Below are 27,810 nucleotides of genomic sequence, written 5' to 3'. Positions count from 1 at the left end.
TCCACTGAGTCTGTCTCAAATGGAGATGTGCCATAGGTGTGACATGCACCATGGAGGCCCAACAACTTCAACATCTGCTGAGCTGTAAGCTGCTGACTCTGCCAGAATAGCAGGGCAACAGCGATCATTGCCTCTGCCTAACGTCTGGAAGAAAGGCCTGCAATTGAACTGTGTCTACCAGGGCTACAATGAATTCTAGATGCTGAATGGGAAGGAGAATGGATTTTGAGTTGTTATATAACAAACTCTGGAACAGCCTTGGTCAAGATGGCAGCTTGAGGTGAACTACAGGACACTGTTCCTCTGTTATTGAATTTCTATGGTGAATCGCAGACCTAAAACCCAGGTCTATCAACAGGACCTGGACATGCTTCCCTTACATTCAGGGCTGATGGATTCCTTTGTGGTTCGAGGATCTGCCAGAGAGACAGCTTTGGGAAGCAATTTAGCTGGGGGCAAATCCTTGATGGGGAGTCAGGTACCCCCTCGAAGACGTCACTCTTTCCTGAACAGAGGAGCACTCCAGTGCAACCACTACCACTGGTGCTTCTGGAAGGTGACACTGTCCGGGTGAGTAAGCAAGACTTGACACAGTGCCATGCAGGAGTGGAAGCTTCTCCTGCTGGAGGCCTGCAGGATGATTTGTTGTCTCCGCTGGCATTTGTACTCAAGGAAGTGAGTTTGTAGCTATTTGCAAGATCTGTGGGGGCCTGGCAATGGAGTGACTGAGTATTTCTCACTCTGCTGGATTAGAAGTAGCTCCCTTGTGCCAACCAGATATATTCACTTTAGAGACTTATCTGGGAGGCTGTATCAGCCCTTCAACTGACTTGAGCACTCAAATAGTGAATTTTCTTCTTCATTGGAATATGTGCATTCTGAGTCATTAGAACTGAAGACAAAAGTCTCAGATTCAGGGGGTCTTTTACTAAGGCACGCTGGCGTTTTTAGTGCACATTAAAAATAGGTGCGCGCTAAACGTTAAAGATGCCAATGAATTCCTATGGGTGTCTTTAGCGTGTGCCTATTTTTAACGTGCGCTAAAAATGCCAGCGCGCCTAAGTAAAAGACCCCCTTAGACTCTTGAAGGGAAATTGTGGACTTTAGAAACGCATGGAGAGATATGGATGAAAGATAGTGTTAATTTGAGAAACAAGGTGGAATCCTGGGAAAACATGGTTAGACATTAAGCCTGATCAACTTCCAAAAGTTTTTCCTATTTCTGCAAGTGATATGTTTAAGAGATAACTCCTTGAATGTTTACAGATTTCAACAACATCTATCTCTCCTTGCTCCAAGATGTATTATTTACCAAGTGCTAAAAAGAAAACATCTCCATCCCTCCAATCATATGGAGTTTCTATGGACACTTTGGACTTGACTAATTTCCTTGAGAGATCAGATGTGGAGGTGGTGTCTTCAGCTACATTGCTGGTGCAGTTAACCTTGGACTCAGAGAATGGCTCATTAAATTATTCTTCAAAAATAGACATGTTTATGAACTGCAAGATTCATATGTATCCTGATGTACCTCGGGTTACTCAAAAGAAGAGAAAATAGTTCCTTTTACTGAGACCTCAGAAGTTGCAGTTGGGGGCTTCCTTCGTCCTGTGGTATCCTTGCAAATGTGTTCTTACTCTGCAAGGAGTGATATATATATTTTTTTATCCTGCACAGCTTTCACTGTTTGTGTCTCGTAAGTCTGAAATGAGCTCTAGGGTGCCTCAGTGATTGGGTATATAAGCTCCTTGGTATATTTATCTCTGGCCTGACCTCATCCACTTTCTTTAGTTTCCTTGTACATTAGTTTCTTTATTTGCCTTATCCCTTGTACATTAGTTTCTATATTTGCCTTATCCTGTTTGTTTTTCAGTCTTCTCCAAATTTGTGAACTAACAACATTGTATTCTATTTGTTTTCACTTGTTTCCTTTATTGGATATTGAATTTTTGATATTACTCTGGATATGATGTGATTTCTGATGTTATGATTTTTTATTGGAAAGTGCATAAATAAAAAGTTTTTAAAAAACAAACTTTAGAAACTCAAACACCTGAATGGTTCTCTGCATTGATTCCTGAGCTCTGTCCTTGAATGTACTCTTGACCAACAAATCATCCAAGTAGGGAAACATGTGCACACCCAGCCTCCACAGACACTCTTGGTAAAGACTCAGGGAGCAGACATGAGCCCTGCCTCAAACTCCACCCCTTTGGTGATGTCACATGAAGTGATATTCTTTCCCAAGATGTCAGCCACCACTGTACACATTTAATCACTTCTGTTTCCCCTTCTAGCCGCCATCTTGGATGGGGTCACATGATGGAAAGTGATGTAAAAAAAACCCCAACACCGCCCCCTACAGCTTTGATGGAATTTACTTGCACGTGCTAAGAATAACTTTTTTTTCTCACACGGAAGGAAAAATAGGCATTTGGTTTTCTTTTTTATTTTATTTTTCAAAAAAAAAAAGGACATCTTTTATAGCTGGATTGTGTGTGGTTCATCTACTTTTAAGAACAACAGGAAGGACTAGCCTGCTGTATAAAGCCTCCCTGCTTTTTCAAGAGAAATCACAACCACTTTGTTGTTAAAAAAATAATAAAATAAAAATTATTCAGTCTGCAGCCACCCTATGGGGCTGTTCCAAGCACTCTCATGGTCCTGCTTTTTTTCAAGAGCCGTTTGCTTTTTCCAGCAAGCATGATGTTCACCCTCTGTGCGAGAACAATAGGGTCTGCAGCCTGCTGTTTCCTTTTGTGCTGTTCTCTGTCCGTGTGAGATCAAAGGTCTGTAGACTCCACCCACGATCCCCTCGTCTTTCCCCTAGCTAGCAACAAACTTACAGGGAATCCCTGCTATACCCCCTTCCAAGCAGTGTGGACTTACGCAGTAACTAAGACAGATGCACTTTTCCATAGGCACCCCGTATAAGAGGCAGAGCCGTCACAGGAAGCACTAGCGGCGCTGTAGAGTCTGGTCCCGCTCTCTTCTTCTATCATTGCTTATTAGCGCGGGACCGGTGGCAGAGGTACAAGGCCTCCCCCCCCAGCCTGCCCGCGCCCCCTTGAATTCTCTGAGTCCCGGCTCTCTGCTGCCTCATCCTGCCGCCTGCTGGCTCTGCCAGACGTGTTTGGTGACAGCGGCTGAAAACTTTTCCAACTTTTCCTCCGCTTCGGTGCACACTATGCGAGCAGATGGCTGTGTTCAGGGGATGCCCGCAGCTAGCGCTTCCCTGTCTGCTGCTTATGGGGTCGTGTGCTTCTGGGTCCAGGAGAACCATCCCACGAGAACCAGGTAAAATAAAAACCAAAACCCCAGCAACCTTCTTCCACTCTTTAGAGAGGAGGTTCGCGGATGCTTTGCTTGAATACCAGGAAACTGTCTGATTTCTGCACTAGAGGAAGATGATGACTGAGAAGTTAGAAAGAGATTATTTACAACTGTGCTCGGGATTCACCCCCACCTTCATTTGCATGTACTTTTTCTTCTTCTAGTAATTTAAGTAATAAACTCACAAACACTGCTTTTATGGGTAACTCGCTCTGTAAAGTGCTGAGTGCATTTTACAACTAACTTAATGGCCATTCTCGGACAATGTGTCGCTGTAAGAGATTCAGATCTGTGCTTGAGGTGCTCCTATTCTAGCTCTTATTTAGTTGGTTGCATCTATCCCAGCTGAAGTGGTGTTGGCTTTTCACTAGCACAACACTCTGGAAGGCATCCCTGAAATGTCCCAATTTGTCACCATCATTGGGGGAAACGGGGCAGGGTGGGGGGATAGAGGGAAGAATGAAACTGTACTGCAGGGTGGCAGTGAATAGGTGGGGAAGGAAAAAGAAAAGAAGTATGATTGGATGCATGGTGGCAGTAAGGGAAAGAGACAGAGATGAGATACTTTATGGTGGTAGGAGCAGAGAGACAAGAGAGGGATGCTAGCTGGCGGGGGGGGGGGGGGGTGAGAAGGAAAGAGACAAGAGAGGGGATGCAGGATGGCAGGTGTGGGGAGTAGAGGAGAAAGACAATGGGCATTGCTGCATGCTGGGGGAGAGAGACAGACAGGCACTGCTGGATGCAAGTGGTATGGAATATGTGGAGGAACATAGAGGAGATGCTGGTTTCAGGGAGGGGACAGAAAGGAGGTGAGAGAGGCAGAAGCAATACTGCATGGGGGGAGAGAAGGGGCAATGCTGGATGGTGGGGGTAAGGGAAAGAGACAGACAAGATACTTTATGGTGATAGGGGCAGAGACACAAGAAGGGTCCGAAGATCCCTGTGGAAGAGCTCTTTTAAGCATGTACGCCCTATGCAGCATTAAAACAAAATCAGGGGAGAAAACCGCTCCATGACCGCCCGGATCCTGCCCAGGGCTATCAGCTCTATTATTAGCCTCACTAAGAGGACCCCCCCCCCCACCCCCGGATTCAGGGCTCTCCGTCGCAACGGAGGCCGCGCCATGTGGAAAATCCAAAATGGCGTCCGCTGCCAGCTCAGAGCGCAAAAGATCGCTGCTCGCCATGCTCGGGCCAGCTCTACCGTCTGTACAGCACGAATTACAGAGCCCCGCTGCTGATTTGCGCTCGCCACATTTAGAACAGCGCTTTACAGTCTCCGCAGCCATCGCCGAAAACGGCGGTAAAATTAAAAAAATGGCGGTTCGCGTCAAAAACGTCCCGATCGCGGGCCCACCCCGGAGGAGTCAGAAAACACTCTTACCTCACTAGATCGAGTATCACAGCTCCGGTCCTGCAGAAGAATCTCAAGACAAAAACCTTTTCCAAGATCGCTGTGCTAAAGCACGACGCGACTTTTTTTTTTTTTTTTTAACGCTGTGAGGAAAGCAGAGGCAAAAGAGGTAAATAAAAACACTCCGGAGGCTCAGATAAGTGGGAAAGGCAGGGAAAGGCGAACCAATGTGCCTGCATCCACTGAATGGGAAAGGACAGGGAAAGGCAAGCTAATATGTCCACATCCACGGGGGCATGGGTAAGGCAGGGAAAGGGCTGACCTATGTGCCTTCAAAGTGAAGCTGCTATAGCCTCCAACACCTCGGCTAACAACTGGCAAGCCAGGAGCCACCCCCAGGCAGATTTTTGATGGAGCTCGAAGAAGCTGCAGCCACCCTGCTTAGGGAGATAGAGAATACTGAAGAGGCAGTGGAGCTAGCTGGCCATGAGGCACTGTGAAAAGTTGAGTGCTCTTTATCTCCCCCTGCTGGTTGATGGACACAACCCATACGTAATGGCTTCATCTGCTTGATGACAAGGAATAGTGCGTTTTCGAATCGCTACCCCACATCCTGTTTGGGCCAAAAGAAACAAAAAGCTGGGTGAACAGACTATGGGCTTTAGTCTGCTCCAGATAGAAGGCTAAGGCTCGCAGTATGCTTTCTCCAGGATATGCATATGGCTTGGGGAAAAATGTTGGCAAACAATTAACTGGTTAAGATGGAACTCTGACACCACTTTAGGAAGGAACTTAGGGTGCATGCAAAGAACTACTCTATTATGATGAAATTTATTGTAAGGTGGATCAGCTACTAGGGTATGAATGACTCTGCAAGCTGAAGTGACCACCACCAAACACACAACTTTCCAAGTCAGCTACTTCAGATGACAGATGTAAAGCGTCTTAAAAGGAGCTTTTATCAGCTGGGTGAGAACAATGTTGAGATCTCTTGAAACAGTAGGCAGCTTGACGGAGGACTTTGTCAACAGCAAACTATCATGAAACAAACAACTAGAGGCTATACAGGGATGGGCTTACTTCCTATGCGGAGATGGTAAGTACTAATTCAACTCAGATGAACCCCTACAGAATTGGTTTTCAAACCAGACTCAGAGAGGTGGAGGAGGAATTCAAGCAGTTTTTATGTAGGACAAGTAAGATGATCTTGGGCCTTGTCCTCACACCAGATGGCAAACCTCTTCCACTTAACACCTCTTAATGGAGTCTTTCCTGAAAGCAAGCAAGATTCTAGAGAAACCCTCAGGTAGATTACTACTACTACTACTATTTAGCATTTCTATAGCGCTACAAGGCATACGCAGCGCTGCACAAACATAGAAGAAAGACAGACCCTGCTCAAAGAGCTTACAATCTAATAGACAAAAAAATAAATAAAGTAAGCAAATCAAATCAATTAATGAGAACGGGAAGGAAGAGAGAAGGGTAGGTGGAGGCGAGTGGTTACAAGTGGTTACGAGTCTAAAGCAACGTTAACGAGGTGGGCTTTCAGTCTAGATTTAAAGGTGGCCAAGGATGGGGCAAGACGTAGATCCAAGGATGCAAACTCTATGCTCCCACCATCCAGACCATGTGGGCCAGGGATTGGAGACTGGGACACAGAAGGGATCCCTCGTTCTTCATGATAAGGATTGCAAAACATTCCAATCTCCATAGTTCTTTGGAGAACAACTCCAGAAGAGGAAACCTGATCTGTCTCAGCCAAAGCGAAAGCTACATACCTGTAGAAGGTATTCTCCGAGGACAGCAGGCTGATTGTTCTCACAAGTGGGTGATGTCCACGGCAGCCCCTCCGATCGAAGATCTTCACTAGCAACAACGTTTGCTAGCCCTCGCGTGCGCAACCGTCTTCCTGCCCGAACGCGAGCGTATTCGCCAGTCCAGTAAATAGCAAAGACAAGGGAAGACACAACTCCAAAGGGGAGGCGGCGGGCGGGTTGGTGAGAACAATCAGCCTGCTGTCCTCGGAGAATACCTTCTACAGGTATGTAGCTTTTGCTTTCTCCGAGGACAAGCAGGCTGCTTGTTCTCACAAGTGGGGTATCCCTAGCCTCCCGGCTCACTCAAAACAACAAACATTGGTCAATTGGGCCTCACAACGGCGAGGACATAACATAGATTGACCTGAAAAATAAACAACTAACTGAGAGTGCAGCCTGGAACAGAACAAAAATGGGCCTAGGGGGGTGGAGTTGGATTCTAGACACAAACAAATTCTGCAGCACCGACTGCCCAAACCGACTGTCGCGTCGGGTATCCTGCTGAAGGCAGTAATGAGATGTGAATGTGTGGACAGATGACCACGTCACAGCCTTGCAAATCTCTTCTATAGTGGTTGACTTTAAGTGGCTCGAACACTATGAGCCGTGACATGACCCTCAAGAGTCAGCCCAGCTTCGGCGTAAGAAAAGGATATGCAATCTGCTAACCAATTTGAAATGGTGCGTTTCCCGACAGCCACTCCTCTTCTGTTGGGATCAAAAGAAACAAACATTTGGGCAGACTGTCTGAATGGGCTTGTCCGCTCCAGATAGAAGGCCAATGCTCTTTTTCAGTCCAATGTGTGCAACTGACGTTCAGCAGGGCGGGTATGAGGACGGGGAAAAAATGTTGGCAAGACAATTGACTGATTCAGATGGAACTCCAACACCACCTTCGGCAAGAACTTAGGGTGAGTACGAAGGACTACTCTGTTATGATGAAATTTAGTATATGGAGCATGGGCTACCAAGGCTTGGAGCTCACTGACTCTACGAGCTCAAGTAACAGCCTCCAAGAAAATGACCTTCCAGGTCAAGTACTTCAGATGGCAGGAATTCAGTGGCTCAAAAGGAGCTTTCATCAGCTGGGTGAGAACGACGTTGAGATCTCATGACACTGTAGGAGGTTTGACAGGGGGCTTTGACAAAAGCAAACCTCTCATAAAGCGAACGACTAAAGGCTGTCCAGAGATAGGCTTACCCTCCAGCACTAATTGCACTAAGATGAACTCTTACGGAGTTGGTCTTAAGACCACACTCAGACAAGTGCAGAAGGTATTCAAGCAGGGTCTGTGTAGGACAAGAGTGAGGGTCTAGGGCCTTGCTGTCACACCAGACGGCAAACCTCTTCCATTTAAAAGAGTAACTCTTTTTAGTGGAATCTTTCCTGGAAGCAAGCAAGACTCGGGAGACACCCTCCGACAGACCCAAGGAGGCAAAGTCTGCGCTCTCAATATCCAGGCCGTGAGAGGCGGAGGTTGGGATGTAGAAGCACCCCCTCGTTCTGCGTAATGAGGGTTGGAAAACACTCCAATCTCCACGGATCTTCGGAGAACAATTCCAGAAGAAGAGGGAACAAAATCTAAAGCGGCCAGAAGGGAGAGATCAGAATCATGGTTCCATGATCCTGCATGAGTTTCAGCAAAGTCTTCCCCACCAAAGTTATGGGAGGATATGCATACAGGAGGCCCTTGCCCCAATGTAGGAGAAAGGCATCCGACACTAGCCTGCCGTGGGTCTGAAGTCTGGAACAGAATTGAGGGACCTTGTGATTGGTCTGAGTGGCAAAAAGATCCACCAAGGCGGTGCCCCACACTCGAAAGATCTTGCGGACAACTGTCCTGTTGAGAGACCATTTATGAGGTTGCATTATCCTGCTCAGCCTGTCGGCCAGACTGTTGTTTACGCCTGCCAGATAGGTGGCTTGGAGAAACATGCCGTGCCGGCAAGCCCACAGCCACATCTGAACGGCTTCCTGTCACAGGGGGCGGGATCCGGTGCCCCCCTGCTTGTTGATGACTACATGTACTAACATGGCAACCTGATTGTCTGAATTTGAATAATTTGATTGGACAGCCGATCTCTGAAAGCCTTTAGCGCGTTCCAGACTGCTCTCAACTCCAGGAGGTTTCCTGGAGGGACCAAACTCCTTGAGTGTGGAGCCCATCGACATGAGCTCCCCACCCCAAAAGAGACGCATCCGTCGTCAGCACCTTTTGTGGCTGAGGAATTTGAAAGGGACGTCCCACGGTTAAATTGGAGCGAATGTCCACCAATAGAGGGAATGGAGAAACATTGTGGACAGCTGGATAACATCCTCTAGAACCCCCACAGCTTGATACCTACTATTTTCTACCTTTTAACAAGTTTCCAAACCACAGTGTCAAACGTTTGAGTTGATGTAAAAGAGTGGCCTTTTAAAGAACTAAGGAGACTGAACTACGATATTGCATTAATCTAGGAAACACATCTGATACAAAAGGCAAAGTGATTATTGTATAATAATACGTTTTCTTGGATTTATTATAGTTCCAATACTGAAAAGAAGATGAAAGCGGGGGTGGAAATCTTGAGTAACAAAGATTTCCCACTACAGGTCACAGCAATTTAAAGAAACCTAGAAAGGAGGGTCTTGTTATTTAAGGGGGAACTTCAAGATGTGACCCTCTCTATCTATGCCCCTAATGATTATGGTTCCTTTTTAGAAAAAGCTTAATCTATTTCTCTCAGGGAAAATAAAGGGCCACTGTGTAATGGGGATGACTATGATTTGGTACTGGATCCCGTTTGGGATAGATCTGTCAAAAGTAAGGATGGGACACAGCTAGAACATAAACAGTTGTCAAATACCACACTTGATTGTCCCTTAGCAGATCTACGGCACAGCCAATACCCTGTGGGTAGGGACTTTTTTTTTACTCCCCTGAAGTGGCTCCGCGGATGGAGTCGGCCTTGTCCTTTTTGGCTGACGCCCTTTATGATATGGTCAGAGCTTCGGCTAAACAAATGGCTGTAGCAGTGGCGGCTCGCCGCACTCTTTGGCTACGACATTGGGCGGCGGACATGGCCTCTAAGCAAAGGTTGGTGAAGTTGCCCTTTCAAGGCCTACTCCTGTTTGGTGAGGAGCTGGAAAACATTGTTAAAGGCCTGGGGGATTCCAAACCTCAGCGCTTGCCCGAAGATAGGCCAAAGCCTTCCTCTAAGGGTCAGGCGGTCCGCTCCTCTTACAGACCTCGCTTCCGTGAAGCTAGAAGGTACCGCCCGGGGCGTGCTGCTGGGTTCACTTTGCGTGCCCGCTTTCAGCAGAGAAACTCCTTTCGCTCGGACAAACATTCCGCAGCTGCCGGTTCAAGGCCTGGAGTTCAGGGGCGACCCTCTCAATGATGGTGCACCGGCCCTCTCCTCGTTTCCTGTCATCGGAGGAAGACTTTCCCTCTTTTTCGAGGAGTGGGCCAAAATCTCTGCAGATCAGTGGGTCTTGGACCTGATCAGAGACGGATACCGAATAGAATTCGATGCCCCAGTGAGAGACGTGTTTGTGGAGTCCCGATGCGGTTCTGCCGCCAAACGGGTGGTGGTAGAGGAGACTTTGCACAGTCTGTGCCAGATAGGGTCTGTGACCCCGGTGCCTCCCGCCGAACAAGGTCTAGGCCGCTACTCCATTTACTTTGTGGTGCCACGAAAAGGCGGGTCTTTTCGCCCGATCCTGGACTTAAAAGAGCTAAACAAGTCCTTAAGAGTGCGGCATTTTCACATGGAAACCCTGCGCTCCGTCATTGCGGCGGTACAGCCAGGAGAGTTTCTCACGTCTCTGGACCTGAAAGAAGCTTACTTGCACATACCAATTTGGCCCCCGCACCAGAAGTTTCTGCGGTTTGCGGTGTTGGGAAAACATTTCCGGTTTCGGGCCTTGCCTTTTGGCCTCGCCACAGCTCCCCGAACCTTCTCCAAGGTAATGGTGGTAGTAGCTGCCTTTCTCAGGCGAGAGGGTATCCGGGTTCACCCGTACCTAGACGAATGCTCATCAGAGCAGACTCAGAAAAAAAGAGAGTCATCTTACAGCCAGAGTGGTTTCAGTCCTTCAATCTCTGGGCTGGGTCGTCAATATGGCCAAAAGTTACCTGACCCCCTCACAATCTCTAGAATATTTGGGGGCCAGGTTTGACACAGCCTCGGGCTATGTGTTTCTTTCTTAGCAAAGGCAGTGCAAGCTTCAGAATCAGGTCCGTCTGCTCCTGAGGATGCCCTGCCCGCGAGCTTGGGACATTGTCCAGCTGTTGAGATCGATGACGGCCACCTTGGAAGTGGTGCCATGGGCGAGAGCGCACCTGAGACCTCTACAGTATTCTCTACTTCAACGATGGTCTCCAGTATCTCAGGATTATCAGTGCAGACTTTCTTGGCTCCCTGCGGCCCGCCTCAGTATGGAGTGGTGGCTCTCGGACAGCATGTTGCGGCGGGGAATGCCACTGGCGCTCCCCGATTGGTGCCTAGTGGTGACAGATGCCAGCCTGAAGGGCTGGGGCGCACATTGCCAGGGGAAGCATGCCCAGGGTCTGTGGACGCCCGACGAGTCGGAGTGGTCTATCAACCGCCTGGAGTTGAAAGCGGTGTTTCTGGCTCTTCTGGCCTTTCAAGTGACCCTGGAAGGATTGGCTGTCCGAGTGATGTCGGACAACACGACAGCAGTGGCCTACATAAATCGACAAGGCGGCACTCAGTGCAGAGCTCTAGCCGCGCAGGCCGAACAGATTTGCCACTGGGCCGAGCTGCATCTACAGTCCCTGTCAGCAGCTCACATTGCAGGTCAGAGCACCGTGCAAGCCGACTATCTAAACAGGCATCAGATCGATCCAGCGGAGTGGGAACTAGCAGACGATGTATTCCTGCAGATATGTGCCAAATGGGGCAAGCCAATGATGGATCTTATGGCGTCCAGTTCCAATGCCAAAGTCCCGTGCTTCTTCAGCAGAGGGAGGGATCCTCGCTCTGCCGGGTTGGATGCCTTGGCTCAACCCTGGCCCCTGGGCTTGCTGTATGTCTTCCCTCCATGGCCCTTGAAAGGGCGAGTGCTCCTGCGGATTCGGCTGCATCCAGAAGTGGTGCTCATCGCCCCGGATTGGCCCAGGAGGCCTTGGTATGCGGACCTCCGACAGATGCTGTTGGAGGCTCCCTTTCCGTTACCTCTGGTTCCGCACCTGTTGTCACAGGGTCCGGTGGCCATGGAGGACGCCTGCCGCTTTGGTCTTATGGCATGGCGATTGAGAGTGCGCAATTGAGAGATAAAGGCTACTCAAATAAGGTAATTTCCACTCTCCTGCAGGCCCGTAAGCGCTCCACTTCCGTGGCTTATGCCAGGATTTGGCGCCAGTTTGAAGTCTGGTGTGTTTCAAGAGCACTTTCTCCGTTGCAGGCTCCTGTCTCGCCAATTCTGGACTTTTTGCAGGATGGTGTACACAAAGGCTTGGCCTATAATTCCCTGCGGGTGCAAGTGGCAGCATTGGCCTCCCTGCGTGGCAAGGTTGAAGGCGTGTCTTTAGCTGCTCATCCAGATGTGGCACGGTTTCTTAGAGGGGTGCTTCGGCTCCGTCCTCCCGTGCGGGCATCTTGTCCAGCTTGGAACCTGGGGTTAGTATTGAAGGCCCTTCAGGGGGCTCCCTTTGAACTGCTTCGGCGTGCTTCAGAGAAAGATTTGACACTGAAGGCCATCTTTTTAGTGGCCATTACCTCGGCAAGACGGGTGTTAGAGCTCCAGGCGCTGCCCTGTAGAGATCCTTTTCTGCAATTCTCAGAGTCAGGGGTCACGGTTCGGACCGTGCCTTCCTTCATGCCTAAGGTGGTTTCAGCGTTTCACCTAAACCAGCCTGTTTTTCTTCCCTCCTTTGTTAAGGAGGAGTTTCCAGATTCATTTGGGCAGTTGCACCTTTTGGATGTGCGCAGGACTCTGTTGCAGTATCTGCGAATTACAAATTCTTTCAGGACCTCTGATCATCTTTTTGTGCTATTTGCAGGTCCTCGCAGAGGGTCTTCAGCGTCTAAAGACACTATTGCCCGTTGGCTCAAAGAAGCTATCTTTTCAGCATATCTGCTGTCTGGCCGGGCTCCGCCTGAAGCCTTTAAGGCACATTCCACAAGAGCGATTTCCTCTTCCTGGGCGGAAACTGGAGCACTATCTCTTCATGAGATTTGCAGTGCTGCAACATGGGCTTCTAAGCTCTCTTTCGCCCGACATTACAGGCTGGATGTGGCTGCCAGGAGGGATGCGCGTTTTGGAGCACAGGTGCTAGCGCGTGGTGTGGCTTGTTCCCACCCTATTTAGGGATTGCTTTGTTACATCCCATACATAATGGCTTCATCTGCTTAATGACAAGGAAGGGAAAATTAGGTTCTTACCATGATAATTTTCTTTCCTTTAGTCATAGCAGATGAAGCCATGAGCCCTTCCTGTATGATTGTCTGTATTGCAGTGATTCTGATTTTAGGTCTGTTCTTGTTTCCTGAAGTTATATTCCTTCCTTGGGGAGTCGGAAAACAGTCTTCAGGATTCTTGTTACAGTTATAGGAGGATGAGTCCATTCCCTCCAGGAGGATGCAAGTATTCCCTCCATTTATACAACGTGGAGGACGAGTTTATTCCCTCCAGGAGGATGAGTTTATTCCCTCTTTTTTTGAGTTTATGCCCTTGTTAAGGGGCCATCGTTCGCTGTGAGGAAAGTTCATGTTATTCCCATTGCGGTTTGCCATACTGCTTTGGAAGCTTCAAATACTGAAGAGACAGTGGAGCTAGCTGGCCATGAGGCACTGTGAAAAGTTGAGTGCTATCTCCCCCTGCTGGTTGATGGACACAACCCATACGTAATGGCTTCATCTGCTATGACTAAAGGAAAGAAAATTATCATGGTAAGAACCTAATTTTCCCTTTCCAGTTGCATCTCCTTCACTTATGCCCAGGCAGGTCTGACTCTTGAGGGCCTTGTCAAGGCTCATAATGTCAGAGCCATGGCTATGTCAATAGCCCACTTGTGGTCAGCCTCCATAGAGGAGATTTGCAAAGCTGCACCGTGGTCATCTGTCCACACATTCACATCTTATTACTGCCTTGAGCAGGATACCTGACATGACAGCCAGTTTGATCAGACAGTCCTGTAGAATGTTTGGTGTCTAGAATCCAACTCCACCCTCCTGGGCCCGGTTTGTTATGTCCTAGGCTGAACCTTCACAACTGGTATGCATATTGTTTCAGGTTGATTGACTGAGGCCTTGACATTTTGAGTCCCTATTGTTCTAGCATTCTTGTTTTCAGTGGGCCTGGTAGATAGGGATTCCCACATGTGAGAGTACAACTGGATCTGCTTGTCCTCTGAGAAAGCAAAGTTACTCACCTGTAGCAGGTGTCCTCAGGACAGGAGGCCAGGTATTCTCACATACCCTCCCACCTCCCCTAGGAGTTGTATTCCTTTAGCTATATAACCTGACTGAGGGACCCATGCCCGCACATCAGGCAGGAAGGCCCTCATGCATGAGCGGTGGGACGCTGGTAGAATTTTCTTGAAACATCTGTACGCTAGCCAGCATCCGCACCGAGCTTCTTCGGATGACATCACCCATGTGAGAATACCTAGCCTGCTGTTCTCCGAGAACACCTGCTACAGGTAAGTAACTTCGCTTTATTAGGAAAGAACTGGTTGACAAACGCGTACTATGGGCCTATTTTACTTGTAGGGCCACATTTATGAAGTATTATCTGATTTTGTATTTATGGGGAAAATTCTTAATGCACTAGTGAAAAAGGCCCGTTTCGGACAGAAATGAAACGGACACTAGCAAGGTTTTCCTCATAGTGTGTATGTTTGCGAGAGTATGTGTGGGCGAGTGAGTGTGTGAGAGAGTGACTGTGCGAGTGTTTGTGTGTGTGTCAGAGAGAGAGTGAGACTGGGTGCGAGTATGTCTGTGAGAGAGCGTGTGTGTGTCTGATTGACTGTGTGCGAGTGCATATGTGAGAGACAGTGAGTGTGAGAGTGTGTGTGTTTGCATGAGAGTGTGTGTATGTTGGTGTGGGGGCTGGTGAGTTTGCTTGTGTGTATAGGTGTGAGTGAGAGATGTTGATTTTTCATATTTGATGTTGTGTATTTATTTGGGGGTAGTGTTTGGCATTTTGGGGGGGGGGTGTTTGTGGGTGAGGATAGGGTTGTTTTGTAAGGGAACGTGCGTGTTAGTGGCACACGGAAATCATGTATGTTGTGTTTGTGGTTGGGGGGACTGTGTGTGTGGGGAGTAGAGGGTAGTTGCGTGTTTCTGTGATTGAGTTTGATGTTGTTCCCCTGTACTTCCCTTTGTCCTGTTGTAGAGGGAGGATTTTGAGTGTGGGTTAGTTATTGTTTTTTTGGGGGGAGTTTGTTAGTTGCATGAGTAATCTGTGCGGATATGTTGGTTTTCTGGGGTTTTCTGGGGGGGTGGTTACCGTTTTCCCACATCATGTTATGTTGCTGCAAATGCAAGAGAAAAAAAATGAAAGACCTGGAAAGACAAATTAAACTATAAATAGAAGGCCAGCGGCAAAACACTTCGCTCAGTACATTCCCTGTCGCACAGCTTTCACTGAGATACACTTTTCCGGTAAGCGTTCAACTCTCCGTAAATGAAACACAGACTCCTAAGCTTGGGAGCGGAGCCGACACTGAATCACTCACAGCAGCAGCAGCAGCAGCAGCGAATATACAATGTTGTGGTCTGGAAAGCGGCCCCCAAACAGTGCCCTCTAGGTCCTAGTGCTTGCCTGAACTAACATACAGAACACAGCAGCTGCAGTCCTCCCTGCATTCACCTCTCCCTGGCAGAGAACGAAATCTGAGCTGTGCCTTTTTCCTTGAAGCACTGGGCTGGTCAGCTTGTTGAAAAAGCTTTACTCTTTGCAGAGGGCATGAATGTGGTAACTTGCTAGCAGTTCTCTTAATTACTTCTAAAGCTGTGTTATTTGTTGGGGTGGGGGAGGAGAAAGTCAGGGAACCTGGCGATCTGCATTGTGTGCTGTTGCTGGTAAGAATGTGCCTCCTTGTCGTTTTTTTTTTTTTTTTGGGGGGGGGGGTAGGGGATTGGTTTCGTTTGGGGTGTTTCGTTTGGGGGGGGGCAGTGAGGGTTGCTTTGTAGGCTGGGGGAGGAGTCCGTACTCCTCCCTGTGATTCATGAAACCGGATATCTACACCACCATGCAAAACGGAAGTGAGGCTTCATTAGAACGTTGGTGGTGCCTTTTACATATATATATATAGATATGGCTCTAGAGGTATAATTTGTTGTGCAGTTGCTAAGAACAGGAAATAACTTTTATAAATAAATAAGGTTTAATCTGTCTTCTGAGGCTTTGGTTAATGTAGCTTGGTTCATTTTATTTGATGTATCACCAATCATTAGTGCATATCTTGGCAGTTTACAAAGGCACATCAGTGTGTTTATAACTATTTTTCATGATTTTATGTTGTTGCACATTGTGTGCCTTTGTTGTACATTGTATGCATATAAACATAAAAATACAATGTGCAACAACATAAAAACATTAAAAATAGGTAACTCTGCCTACATCATGGCATTCTACTACTAAAACCCCAGATACCTGATAGAGGTGGGATGTCAGTCCATGACCTCAGCATCAATTATATTCTTGCGTGCAGTTTGCAGTTAGGGATCCTTTAATCTGACTTGAAAGTCAATTTAGTAAGTGTTTTTGCACATAATACAGGAGGTTCTCATGCATACATGAGCACCTGTAAAATTGCCCAGTGGGGTATACATGCATAAAAGTGAGTACTACCAATGCATAAAACAGTTTGTATGTAGTATACATGTAGACATTCCTGGAGGTGGCAGGGCATAATTTATGAGATGGGCACATATATAATACAGTGTAGCTGTGCAAACTAAAGCAGAAAAGTTGTTCCTGCCTTGGAGTAAGTGTAACTTTGTGCCAGTGCTTTATAAAACACTGTGTGCCTTCCTAGCCAGGGCACTCTGTTATAAAGTTACCTTCTGCCTGTTCCATTAACATTACTATTAATACTACTACTACTAATTTAGAACATAAGAACAGTCATACTGGGTCAGACCAATGGTCCATCCAGCCCAGTATCCTGTTTCCAACAGTAGCCAATCCAGGTCCGAAATGTTTGGCAGAAACCCAACTTAAAGCAACATGCCATGCTACCAATCCCGGGGAAACAGTGGCTTCCCCATGTCTATCTTAATAGCAGACTATGGACTTTTCCTCCATGAACTTCTCCAAACCATTTTTAAAGCCAGATATGCTAACCGCTGTTACCAAGTTCTCCGACAGCGAGTTCCAGAGCTTAACTATTTGTTGAGTGAAAAAATATTTCCTCCTATTTGTTTTAAAAGTATTTCCATGTAAGTTTTATTGAGTGTCCCCTAGTCTTTGCACTTTTTGAAAGAGTAAAAAAATCGATTAACTTTTACGTGTTCTATACCACTCAGGATTCTGTTGACCTCAATCATATCTCCTCTTAGCCATCTCTTTTCCAAGCTGAAGAGCCCTTCTTTACCCTTCCCTCATACGAGAGGCGTCCATTTTGGTCACTCATCTTTGAACCTTTTCTAATTCTGCTATATCTTTTTTGAGATATGGCAACCAGAACTGAATGTAATACTCAAGGTAAAGTCGCACTATAGACCAATACAGAGGCATTATAGTATTGTTCGTCTTATTTACCATCCCTTTCCTTGTAATTCCTAGCATTATATTTGCATTTTTGGGTGCCTCCCCACACGACAAGATTACAGCTTATTATCTGCAATGACACCTGGATCTTTTTTTTGGATGCTGACTCCCAACGTGGACCATAGCATCACATAATTACGATTTGGATTATTCTTCCCAATGTGCATCACTTTGCATTTGTCCACATTAAATTTCATCTGCCATTTGGATGCCCCATCTTCCAATTTCTTAAGGTCTTCCTGCAATTTTCACAGTCCACCAGGGCTGGATTAACACTATATTAGGCCCTAGGCAAACATATTTGTGAGCCACCTCTACTGGGATTTTCCCTCCCCCCCCCCCAGATTTACTTTTTCTCTCACCCTTGCCCCTACCCCCCCCCCCCCCCCCCCCCCCCGTTAACATTTTCTTGAGGTAAAGATCCCTTCTAGGTTGGAAAAGAATCCTGAGCCAGATGGAACTTTGGTCTGACTTCTTATGCTCTTATCGAACCGCTTAGAAAATATGAGAGTTAAATCCAGTTCCCTTTTCCAATTCCATACTAATGCAAAACAGCAGAGGGCAGTACTTTGTTTAAAAATACAATGATTATTTGCTTGGTCAAACAGTATACCCATTGCAATGAAAAAGAACAATGAAGATATAAAAATTATTATTGACTGGGAATGATCAATTACAAAACTAATCTGTAGTAGACATGCATACAAACATAAGATAAATATATGCTAACAAAGATGCAATCACTACCATGTTTTATATTTACATGACAAAAGTTTAATGTATTTTAAATGAATCTACCATACCTTTCTCTTTGGGACTAATGACTGGGGTTTAGACAGCCTGGGGCGTGAACTGTGATGACCATCATCCTCATTTTCCTCTTCATCACTGCTTTCCTTATCTTGATCAGCAGACTGCTCTTCTTCGCCAACAACAGGTACAGTATCCGGAGAATGCAAATATTTATTTTTAGATTGTATTTTTGCAGGTGATTGCCTACTGTTTCCTCTTGAAAGTAGTAGCTCCTGTTCTTCCTTTTCCCAGCAGCTAGCCTGTTCCATCAGACCTTCGGCCTTCAGATAAGAAGTTAAAATAATGGGTCAATTGAAGTGGCATTCAAGCAGAGTCTAAGTTCACATGAGGAGTCATAATAAGTTCTAACTAAACAATCCGTAACATTTTTAAGTCAATTAACCAAAAAATATTTCATCAGATATTTAGCACTATTAATGTGGCAGTAAATTTAATCCATATAGTACTCATTCCATGCTCACAGAAATGAATTGCTTCAATCAAGGACATAAGCAGAATCAATCAATTGCCACTGCTACCTTTGAGCTCTGACTGTATGATGTCTTGCACTAGTTTTCCAGAGAAAACACTGTTTCAAGAGAAACCATCAGTGAATAGAACTGAACATTTACAACTGTCAAAAAGCATATGTCGGGTTCTCGAGGCAGAACCGGAATTCATGAGTCCTTGGGCCACTGCCGAGGAGCGGCAGAGGCTGGCAAGACCACCCTGGAACTGGATACAAGGAAGCGCAGGACTGGAACTCTGGACTGGAGTAGAAATGAGGCAGGCAACTAGAACAGGCAGAACAGGAACAGCTTCACCTGAGCTTGACCACCGTTCCTCAGGAGTTGAGCTCCCAAGTGCGGGTGGCCGGCAGGACAGGGCAGGAACTGAAGACCCAGAGGACCCACCCTCGGTCTAGGATACACGAGGGAAGCTTGGCACAGAACTAGACTAGGACTGAAAGCTGCTACGCAGCCACTAAGCAAGAAACACAAGATAGCCTGAGCAGACGGGAAGAGCACAAAGACTAGGCAGGAGCAGGGGCTAGGATATACATACAAGCTTGGCAAAGCAGAGACTAGGAGGCACATACAGGCCTGGCAGAAGCATGGGTCAGGAAACACATACAAGCTAGGCAGAAATGGGGTTCAGGAAATACCCTAGCTAGGCAGAAGCAGGATTCAGGATATACACTCAGGATATTCACTAGCTAGGCAGAAGCAGGATACAGGATATGCACTAGCTAGGCAGAAGCAGGATACAGGATATGCACTAGCTAGGCAGAAGCAGGGTTCAGGACATACATACAAGCTTGGCTGAAGCAGGGTTCAAGATATGCAGACAAGCTTGGCAAAAGCACACAGAGAGTATCAGGGTTCAGACTATAGTCAGAGACAGGCAGCAGGCAGAGAATATCCGGGTTCAGGCTGTAGTCAGAGACAGGCAGCAAGCAGAGACTAGTCAGAGACAGGCAGCAAGCAGAGAATATCCAGGTTCAGGCAATAGTCAGAGACAGGCAGCAAGCAGAGAATATCCGGGTTCAGGCAATTGTCAGAGACAGGCAGCAGGCAGAGAATAAACCAGGCACTAGCAAAGGTCAGGGCAATGGCTGAAGCTCAGGAGCTAACAACCACCGACATGGAACAAACAAAGGCTGGAAGCTAAATAGCTCCAAACACAGACAGGGATCAAACACAGGCTGAAGCTTCAGCAGCTCCCAACACAGACAGGGAACCCACAAAGGCTGAAGATTCAGTGGCTCCAAACACAGAGTGGAGAACCAGAAGGACTAGCAGTCCACAGACACACAAGCAGAAGGGCAAGAGCCCACACAGAAGGACTAGCAGTCCTAGGGTTACCATTTTGTGTCCTCTGAAAAAGAGGACACATGTCACGCCCCCCTACCCCGCCCCCGCCCCGCCTCATGCCCCGCCCCTGCCACGCCCCCTTCAGGTCCGGGTTCCGCCCCTATTCCCCCCCCCCCCGTCACATAGTCCCCTCCCCCCCATCACATACCCCCCCCTCACTTACTGTCTAGCTCTGGTGGTCTAGTAGCGTCTTCTCTTCGGGGCAGGAAAGAGCCCCCTCTTTCCTGCCCGGAGCGCTGCCTGCCCTTGCCTGCTGCATCCTCCTCGGTATGGCTGGGGATTCAAAATGGCCACCGAGAGTTGAAGCGGCCTCGCGAGAGTTCAACTCTCGGCGGCCATTTTGAATCCCCAGCCAGACCGAGAAGGATGATAGACAGGGGAGGCAGCGCTCCGGGCAGGAAAGAGGGGGCTCTTTCCTGCCCCGAAGACGTCACTAGACCACCAGGGAACATGGTAAGGAAGGGGAGGGGAGGGGAGGGGACGGGAGACCACGCGCCGATCGCCCGCCCACACGCCCACCGCACGCACGCGCCTGCCCGCACCCACGTTTGTCCAGAAATCCGGACAAACGTGGGCGGGGGCAAAATCCGCCGGACGCCCCGGACATGCCCTCAAAAAGAGGACATGTCCGGGGAAATCCGGACGTATGGTAACCCTAAGCAGTCCACAGACACAAAAGCAGATGGGCAAGAGCCCAGAGAAAGGCTATGTGGCAGCGCAACAGTACACTCACTAACCTGATGACCTTTTGGCATAACACACTTACTTACTACGCAAAGGCCCTGAATGCAAGCACAGCACTTCCTTATGAAGGCTCTCACTGATGATGTCACCTACTGCAGGACAGGAGCAGGGAACACACTCACACCAAGAAGAGGCTTGGAACACAAAGGAAGAACAGGCAGGAGCCATCTTGGAAGCTGGCACAAAACAAGCGGGAGCCATCTTAGATGCTGGCTCCTCAGAGAGGCATAGCCCACACAGGTGAGGTCTAGTGAAGCAATCAGCACACAGAGACAGAGACAAGACTAATACAGAAACAGACAGAAGCCAGCATAGATGCTGACCCCCAGAAATAAGGTAAGTCTGAGGGTGGTCACGACCACAGACGTGACAGCATATTAATGTACTGAATTATCACAACATATTTTGAAGATCTTCTCCCCTATAATGAAAACTTTATTAACTTTGCTGGAGGTATTATATATTACTGTATTACTAAAATCCAAAAAGATATCTCATGATGAATCTGATTATTTTAAATTACCTCTTTTTCAGCCTCTTGTTCCTCTTCGGAGACTGCTGCATTAGATACTACCACCGGAGTCCACCTCAGATCATCAGGGTCAACTTCGTTGATCCGTGGGCATGCTTTCAACTTGTTCATGTGGCATAAGATCAGCTTTTCTCTCCTAATTATGACAAATCTACAAAGGAAAAAAAAGATCAAAATTAATTAAAACACAATTACTACCTATTTTTGCTCATCATTATAGAAAAGAAAAATAAAGAAAAGTTAAATTAACACTTTACTGCCTAGAGTCATATTGCAGGCTTGAAAACTGTAAAAGATCTAATGATTGGAGCAAATCTGTTTGCTATAAACACTGCCATTACAGCCCTAGCTGATCAATGTATTGAAATGCTGTTTTACTGTATTGTACCTCACTTTCATCACTGAGTTTACAGCTTACCCAGTTCCAACCAAAGGTGAAGAAGGACCTGATTTCAGAATCGAACCAAGGACCAAATGGGAGAACCAATCTCTCTTCTCCGCTTCCTTGTTATGGCAAAACTGAGAATGTCAGTAAAAAATGTATCCATAGGTAACCTTCCTAACAAAATTCTCTATGTTCACTAAAATACTGATTTCAACTGGCTCGGAAGATTGTCTTAACATACATGATAAGAGCTTGGGTGTTGTCCTGGAAGCTAACTTAACTCTGGAAGCTCAAGTTTCAGCAAAGTTAGGACGGTATGGTTTGCCCAGCATTTTGTTTGTATCTTTTCTCACAAGATTTCAGAATAGTGATATAGGCAGTAGTGGTTAGTTATCTGGACTATTGGAATTATCTGCCCAAAAAGGTTTTGGAGAAACTACAGCATGTTCAAAACTTAGCTACCAAGGTACCAAATGGGGAGCATGTGTCATCCATTTTAAAAACACTTAACTGGCTTGCTATTTGCAGATTAAGTTCAAGCCAGGAATGTCTGGCATTTAGGATATACCATAAAATTGGTCCATACCATCCCTCACAAAATCTGAGATCCAGTCAGGCAGGTAATTTTGTGATCCTAATGAAGAACTTGCAATTGCTTAGACTACAGCAACGATGACTTTCTGAAGTAATTCCAAATTTGCCATCACCTAAAAACTCGTCTGTTTGAATCAATTGCTTTTTAATAGGGCATAAATGCTCAAGATTTGGCTTCACAACTTTCCAGCGGTTAGACATGTTTTTAAATTATATCCTCAACTGTGTTTTGAACTATTTTAATTTCATTTTAAATTTTTTAAATGTATTGTAAAGCTGTTTTACCATTCTTGTAGATCCTCATTATAAAAGCATAACATATGGTAGCAAATAAAAATTGTAAGAACCATTTAGCCTGCCCATTTTCTCTTCATGTTTTTTGTAGACCTTGCATGATTTTCCAGTTTTACCTTTGTTTCCCCACAACTAAATGATCAACTATGCTTGTCTCATGCTTTTGATTCTACCACCAAGCATTCATTACCTTTTGAAGCCCTATTTTGCACAGTAGCTTCAAGATAAGGATGCTGGCAAATACAAGAGTATTTGTAGGCATGTACAACGAGAAAAGGTATTTCAAAACATTACAACTAGAAAAAGAAACAAAGGCATCTTGGTGGCCCTCCACATATAAGTGCCACCAATTATATGCACAGTGACCCAATTTCAGAAAACTATATGAATAAGGGTGGTGCCAATCATGTAGTGAAGCGGCTGGAATTATTTCTCTCTGAAAAGGCCAAAATAAAACATGGAGAATTAAGGGCATTAATGTCCTTAATCCCTTGTATCAAGACCCGGCAGAGCATTTTCAGTTCCACTTGCTTCAAAGGAGGTGCAAAAGCCAACAGAAAAATTTTTTTAATTATACATGAATTTCCCATTATAAAATGGGAAATTAAAGTATAAGTTTTTGGCCTGCCCAAGACATGACACTTTCAAATCTCTGTGTCCCAGGCAATTACAGCACGCAAACATCAGCTTTCCAAAATCGCCATTACGTCTGATTCTACCTGTTTGTAATGAATAAAATAACTCCCTATTTTATAGCTTCATTTCCACTCAGAATTGCTTGCTTCTTGGACATTATTTACACTTTGAGATATTTGAATTTTGCAATGATATTTCCATTTCTCTTCTCTCTCTCTCTAGGGCATAAATATTAGGTGCTTACCTCTTAAATCATAGGTCTTATTTGATAGATCTTCTCTACCTTTTCACTGTTCTCAAAGAGGTAAATGGTCAAAGGGAAATAACTAGAAAATTATTTTCAAATGTATATTCACAAGTTTTGCCCCTATGCCTCCATGTCCACAATCAGCAAGTGCATATGAGCATATGTTGAGCAATTTTTACAATTAAATACTTTCCTTATAAACATTCGTTGCAAATTTATATTCCTAGTCAAACTTGAAAATTTCCATCATAATATTCTGGGATGCATGCTATCTGCCCCAATGGCCTTGTCCATTTTCCTTGCCCAACATGGATTTCTTGGAGGAAAATCTTGCCTCACCAATCTACTACATTTCTTTGAAGGGCTGAATAAACATGTGGATAAAGGTGAGCCGGTCGATACTGTGTATCTGGATTTTCAAAAGGAATTTGATAAAGTACCTCATAAAAGACTCCTGAGGAAATCAGAAAGTCATGGGGTAAGAGGTAATGTCCATTATGGATCAAAAACTGGTTAAAAGACAGAAAACAGAGGGTTAAATGGTCAGTATTCTCAATGAAGAAGGGTAGATAGTGGGGCTCCCTCAGGGGTCTATGCTATGACCGCTGCTATTTAACGTACTTATAAATGATCTACAGATGGGAATACAAGTGAAGTAATTGCATTTACTGATGACATAAAATGCCCTTTACTAAGCTGCATTAAGGGCATGCTAGCGTTATTAGCGCTTGTTAAATGCTAAAGACACCCATAGGAATATATGGGTGTCTGTAGCGTTTAGCATGCGCTAATTTTAGGTGACCGCTAAAATCAATAGCACGTCTTAATAAACAGGGCCCAAAGTTATTTGAAGTTGTTAAATCGCAAGAGGATTGTGAAAAATTGCAAGAGGACCTTAAGAGACTGAGCATCCAAATGGCAGATGATGTTTAATGTGAGCAAGTGCGACATGATGCATGTGGGAAAGAGGAAACCAAACTATAGCTACATGATGCAAGGTTCCACATTGGGACTCAACATCTAGGACAAGGATCTAGGTGTCATCGTTGATGATACATTGAAACCCTCTGCTCACTGTACAGCAATGGCTAAGAAGGCAAAGTTAGGAATTATTAGGAAAGGAATGTAAAATAAAACTGAGTATGTTATAATGCCTTTATATCACTCCATGATGCAAACACAACTCAAAACTGTGTGCAATTCTGGTCATAAGCCATTATTAAAGTGGACTTGGGAAAATCCACTGCTTATTTCTAGGACAAACAGCATAAAACCCGTTTTACTCTTGGGATCTTGTGACCTGGTATGGGCACTGTTGGAAACAGGATATTGAGACATGTTTTTGTGTTCTTAGTTTCCCAGTTGCATACACACACATTTAAATGGACTAGACTCTACCTACAGCTTACTTTCTGGGGGAACAGCCTGCAATTCTGCCACTTCTTTCAGACTCCAGAGCATTGCTATCAAATCTTTATTATTTAAGTAATGTGACCTCTGTTACCTCAATAACAGCTAAATACTATGGAGAAAATTCTATATATGGTGCCTAAAAAAAGCAGCGCTGAAATCAGTGCCGACTAAGCGTATTCTATAATCAGCACCTAGATTTAGGTGCCAATTTTAGAATACACTTAGTTGATAACTCAGCACCCAAAATGTGGCGCAAATCCCAGCACATAGATTTACATTCACTGGGCTATGTTCTATAATTACGTGCGTAAATTTGGGAATGCCCACAAAATACCCATTTCCCTGCCCATAACCATGCCCATTTTTGCCTGTGCGCGTTACAAGTTCAGCGCACTTTGTTACACAATATACTTAGCAAGTTGTGCATGTAAAATCTAATCAGAGCCAATTAGTGCTCATTATGGTTTGTTATCAACACTGATTAACTTAAGCCAATTAAGTTACATGTGTTGTTATAGAATCAGAACGGATTTCTAGGCGAGCTATATAGAATCCAGGGATACATGTGAAATTTAGTATTTCCTATATTTGAATTAGTACTACTGTTGTGAGAATATGTGTTCTTCCAGTGTTCATAGTATCACCATATTAGCTGATACTGTTATATTATAATCATAACAACACAATCATCACATTCAATCAGCATCAATAAAGGGGAATCTACTATAATAAAACTCACCCTCAATGTTCTGAGGACACTGACGTCAGTGAAGCCAAGCCCTGACTTCCTTCAAAAAGGTTCGAAGGTTTGTGGTGGTGAAGCCACCAAAATCGCTCTGGGCCCCGCCCTCGAGGGCGGAGCAATGGCAGAACAACGAAGGGGTTGGCCAGGGAGGGAGGGGGGGGGGGGGTGTTGGCGACGAAAACCTTGCTAGCGCCCGTTTCATTTGCTCTGAAACGGGCCTCTTTTACTAGTATTCTTATAAAATAGAGATAATACCTCAGTTCACCCTGTAAAGCGAGCGATCCTCAAGCTCATTCAGGGAACACATCAGTGGTCATAAAAACTCCATTCAAACACTCCTTTTTATTATTGCTAAACCATTGTTTTTTGCAAAATATTTTTGTAAAATAATTTTATAAAAAGCTCTACATTGCTCAAAAATTCAAGGTTTTCAAAAATACTAGCTTGCTCAATGAATTATCTAGGAGCGTTACTCCTCTACCCTCGAAATGCTCTCTAGCAGCATGGTGAAACTCTTTTCTCGTTGAAGAGATGTTGTTGATTCCCCTGATGCAGCAAAGGCAAAACAGAGCGTCTGTCAAAAATCAGGAGTTTGTTTGCAGGATTTTGTTTGCGGGTGAATGCTTCCGCCAGGAATTACTCAACTGCCAGAGGGAAGAGCAGCAACATTCCTAGATAGCTCATTATTTTTGAATACCTTGAATTTTTGAGCAACGTAGAGCTTTTTATAAAAAATTTGTTTACAAAAAAAGGGAGTGTTTGAAAGGAGTTTTTATGTCCATTGATTGTTCCTTGAACGAGCTCAAGAATCAAGATTCATAGCTCGCTTTACAGGTTGAACTGAGGTCTCCTCCATTTTTGTGAGAATATTCCCCTTTATTGATGTTGATTGAATGTGATGAATGTTATGGTTATTTAAACACTTTTAGCTTATTTTCATTATTGTTATATTTAATGTCTAATTTTTAATATCCCTGTCAAGGTTGAGCTTGAGCTCATCCTGTAGTCTTGTTTAACCTACAGATTTTCTTCCGTGATTGGTGTTAATATGTTAACTATACCTTCTGTAAGACTATATCCCGACTATTGTATGATGTGTGAAAGCATGATAATGGTGTTTTTATTTTGATTACATCCTATTTTACTTAATTGTTTCAGTTACATTGCATGTCAATTTACTTTGATTCAAGATAATTATGGCTCTAGCATGCTGTACCTGTTATGATTGGGGTCAGAACCCCTCTCAAACTTACCTCTTTCCTGGGGGTCAGCTTCTTAGCTGGCTTCTGTTTCTTTTCTCTGTCCTTTCTGAGCTGGCTCTGTCTCTCTGTGCTGGCAGCTTCTAGCAGCACGGGGTTAATTGTTTTACTTTACTACAGCTGTGTGGGTGGACTGAGTTAACTCTACCTCTCTTTGGGTGTACTGGCTTCAAGTGCTTCACGGTGTTGCATTGGTGTGGGTTGGGCCTCTCTGGGTCAGTGTGCATTTGCCTAGGTCTAGGGAGTGTGACATCATCAGGGAGGGCCTTGATAAGGAAGTGGTGTTGTTTCCTTCAGAGCCTTTGCAACAGTGGTGTTTGCTTTAGGTAGGGTGGTGCAGTGTGCACTTCTGACTTTGTGTCTAGTTTCCCTGCTTGCTTTTGCTAAGGGCCAGGTTAGTGTTAGTGCAGTGTGCACTAGTGACTGTGTGTTTAGCTTTCTTGCTTTTCCCTTATGGTTCCCCTGCTTTTCCCTCTTGGTTTTGGAAGCATTGCTGTGTGTAGGGCTTTGGAAGCTCTGTTGCTGATAGAAGTACTTCAGGGTTTGGTGTTGTTAGGAACACTGCAGAGTTTGCTGTTAGAAGTACTTCTGGTGTTTGTGCTATTGGGAGCATTGCAGTCTTTGCTGTTGGTGTTTGGTGCTTTAGAAGCACTTTTGGCTTATGTGTTAGCTTCCCTGCTTTTTCCTTGTGGCTCCCCTGTCTTCCCTTTTAGTGCTAGGAGCTCTTATGGTTGCTTGCCAGAGTAGTGCTTAGGAAGCACCTTGTTAGTTTTGTATCTAGCTGGCTAGAGCAGTGCTTAGGTAGCTTGTTAGTTTTGTGTTTAGCTTTTTAGTGTAGAGCTCTGCTTGTAGCTTGGTGCTTAGTAGCACCTGTGTTAGCTTTGTGTTTAGTTCCCTGCTCTGTTAGTTTAGGGCTTAGAAAGTCCCTTTGTTGAGCAGGGCTTAGGAGCTCCTGTTTAGTATAGGGCTTAGGAAGTCCTTTTGTCAGTTTACTGTTAGGAACACTCCTGCTGGGCTTGGGAGCACGTAGATCAGTTTAGGTTTAGGAGCACTTCTGTTT

The 27,810-nt window shown here is 45.5% G+C and overlaps 1 protein-coding gene across 6 annotated transcripts in view; it reads right to left on the bottom strand.

Moving 5' to 3' along the window:
* The window catches only part of KAT6B (lysine acetyltransferase 6B), a 364,617-nt gene that overhangs the window by 14,312 nt on the left and 322,495 nt on the right, over nt 1–27,810 (bottom strand). For all 6 annotated transcript variants that reach the window (XM_030203217.1, XM_030203216.1, XM_030203215.1 and 3 more), the window contains 2 exons: nt 21,169–21,328; nt 18,039–18,308 (listed from right to left, as the gene is read on the bottom strand). In XM_030203217.1, the coding sequence (XP_030059077.1) occupies nt 18,039–18,308; nt 21,169–21,328 (430 nt within the window). The remainder of the gene's footprint in view (nt 1–18,038; nt 18,309–21,168; nt 21,329–27,810) is intronic.

Source organism: Microcaecilia unicolor, chromosome 5 (assembly GCF_901765095.1).
Source record: "Microcaecilia unicolor chromosome 5, aMicUni1.1, whole genome shotgun sequence".
Classification (NCBI taxonomy): Eukaryota; Metazoa; Chordata; class Amphibia; order Gymnophiona; family Siphonopidae; genus Microcaecilia; species Microcaecilia unicolor.
This window is presented reverse-complemented; position numbering and strand designations above follow the sequence as displayed.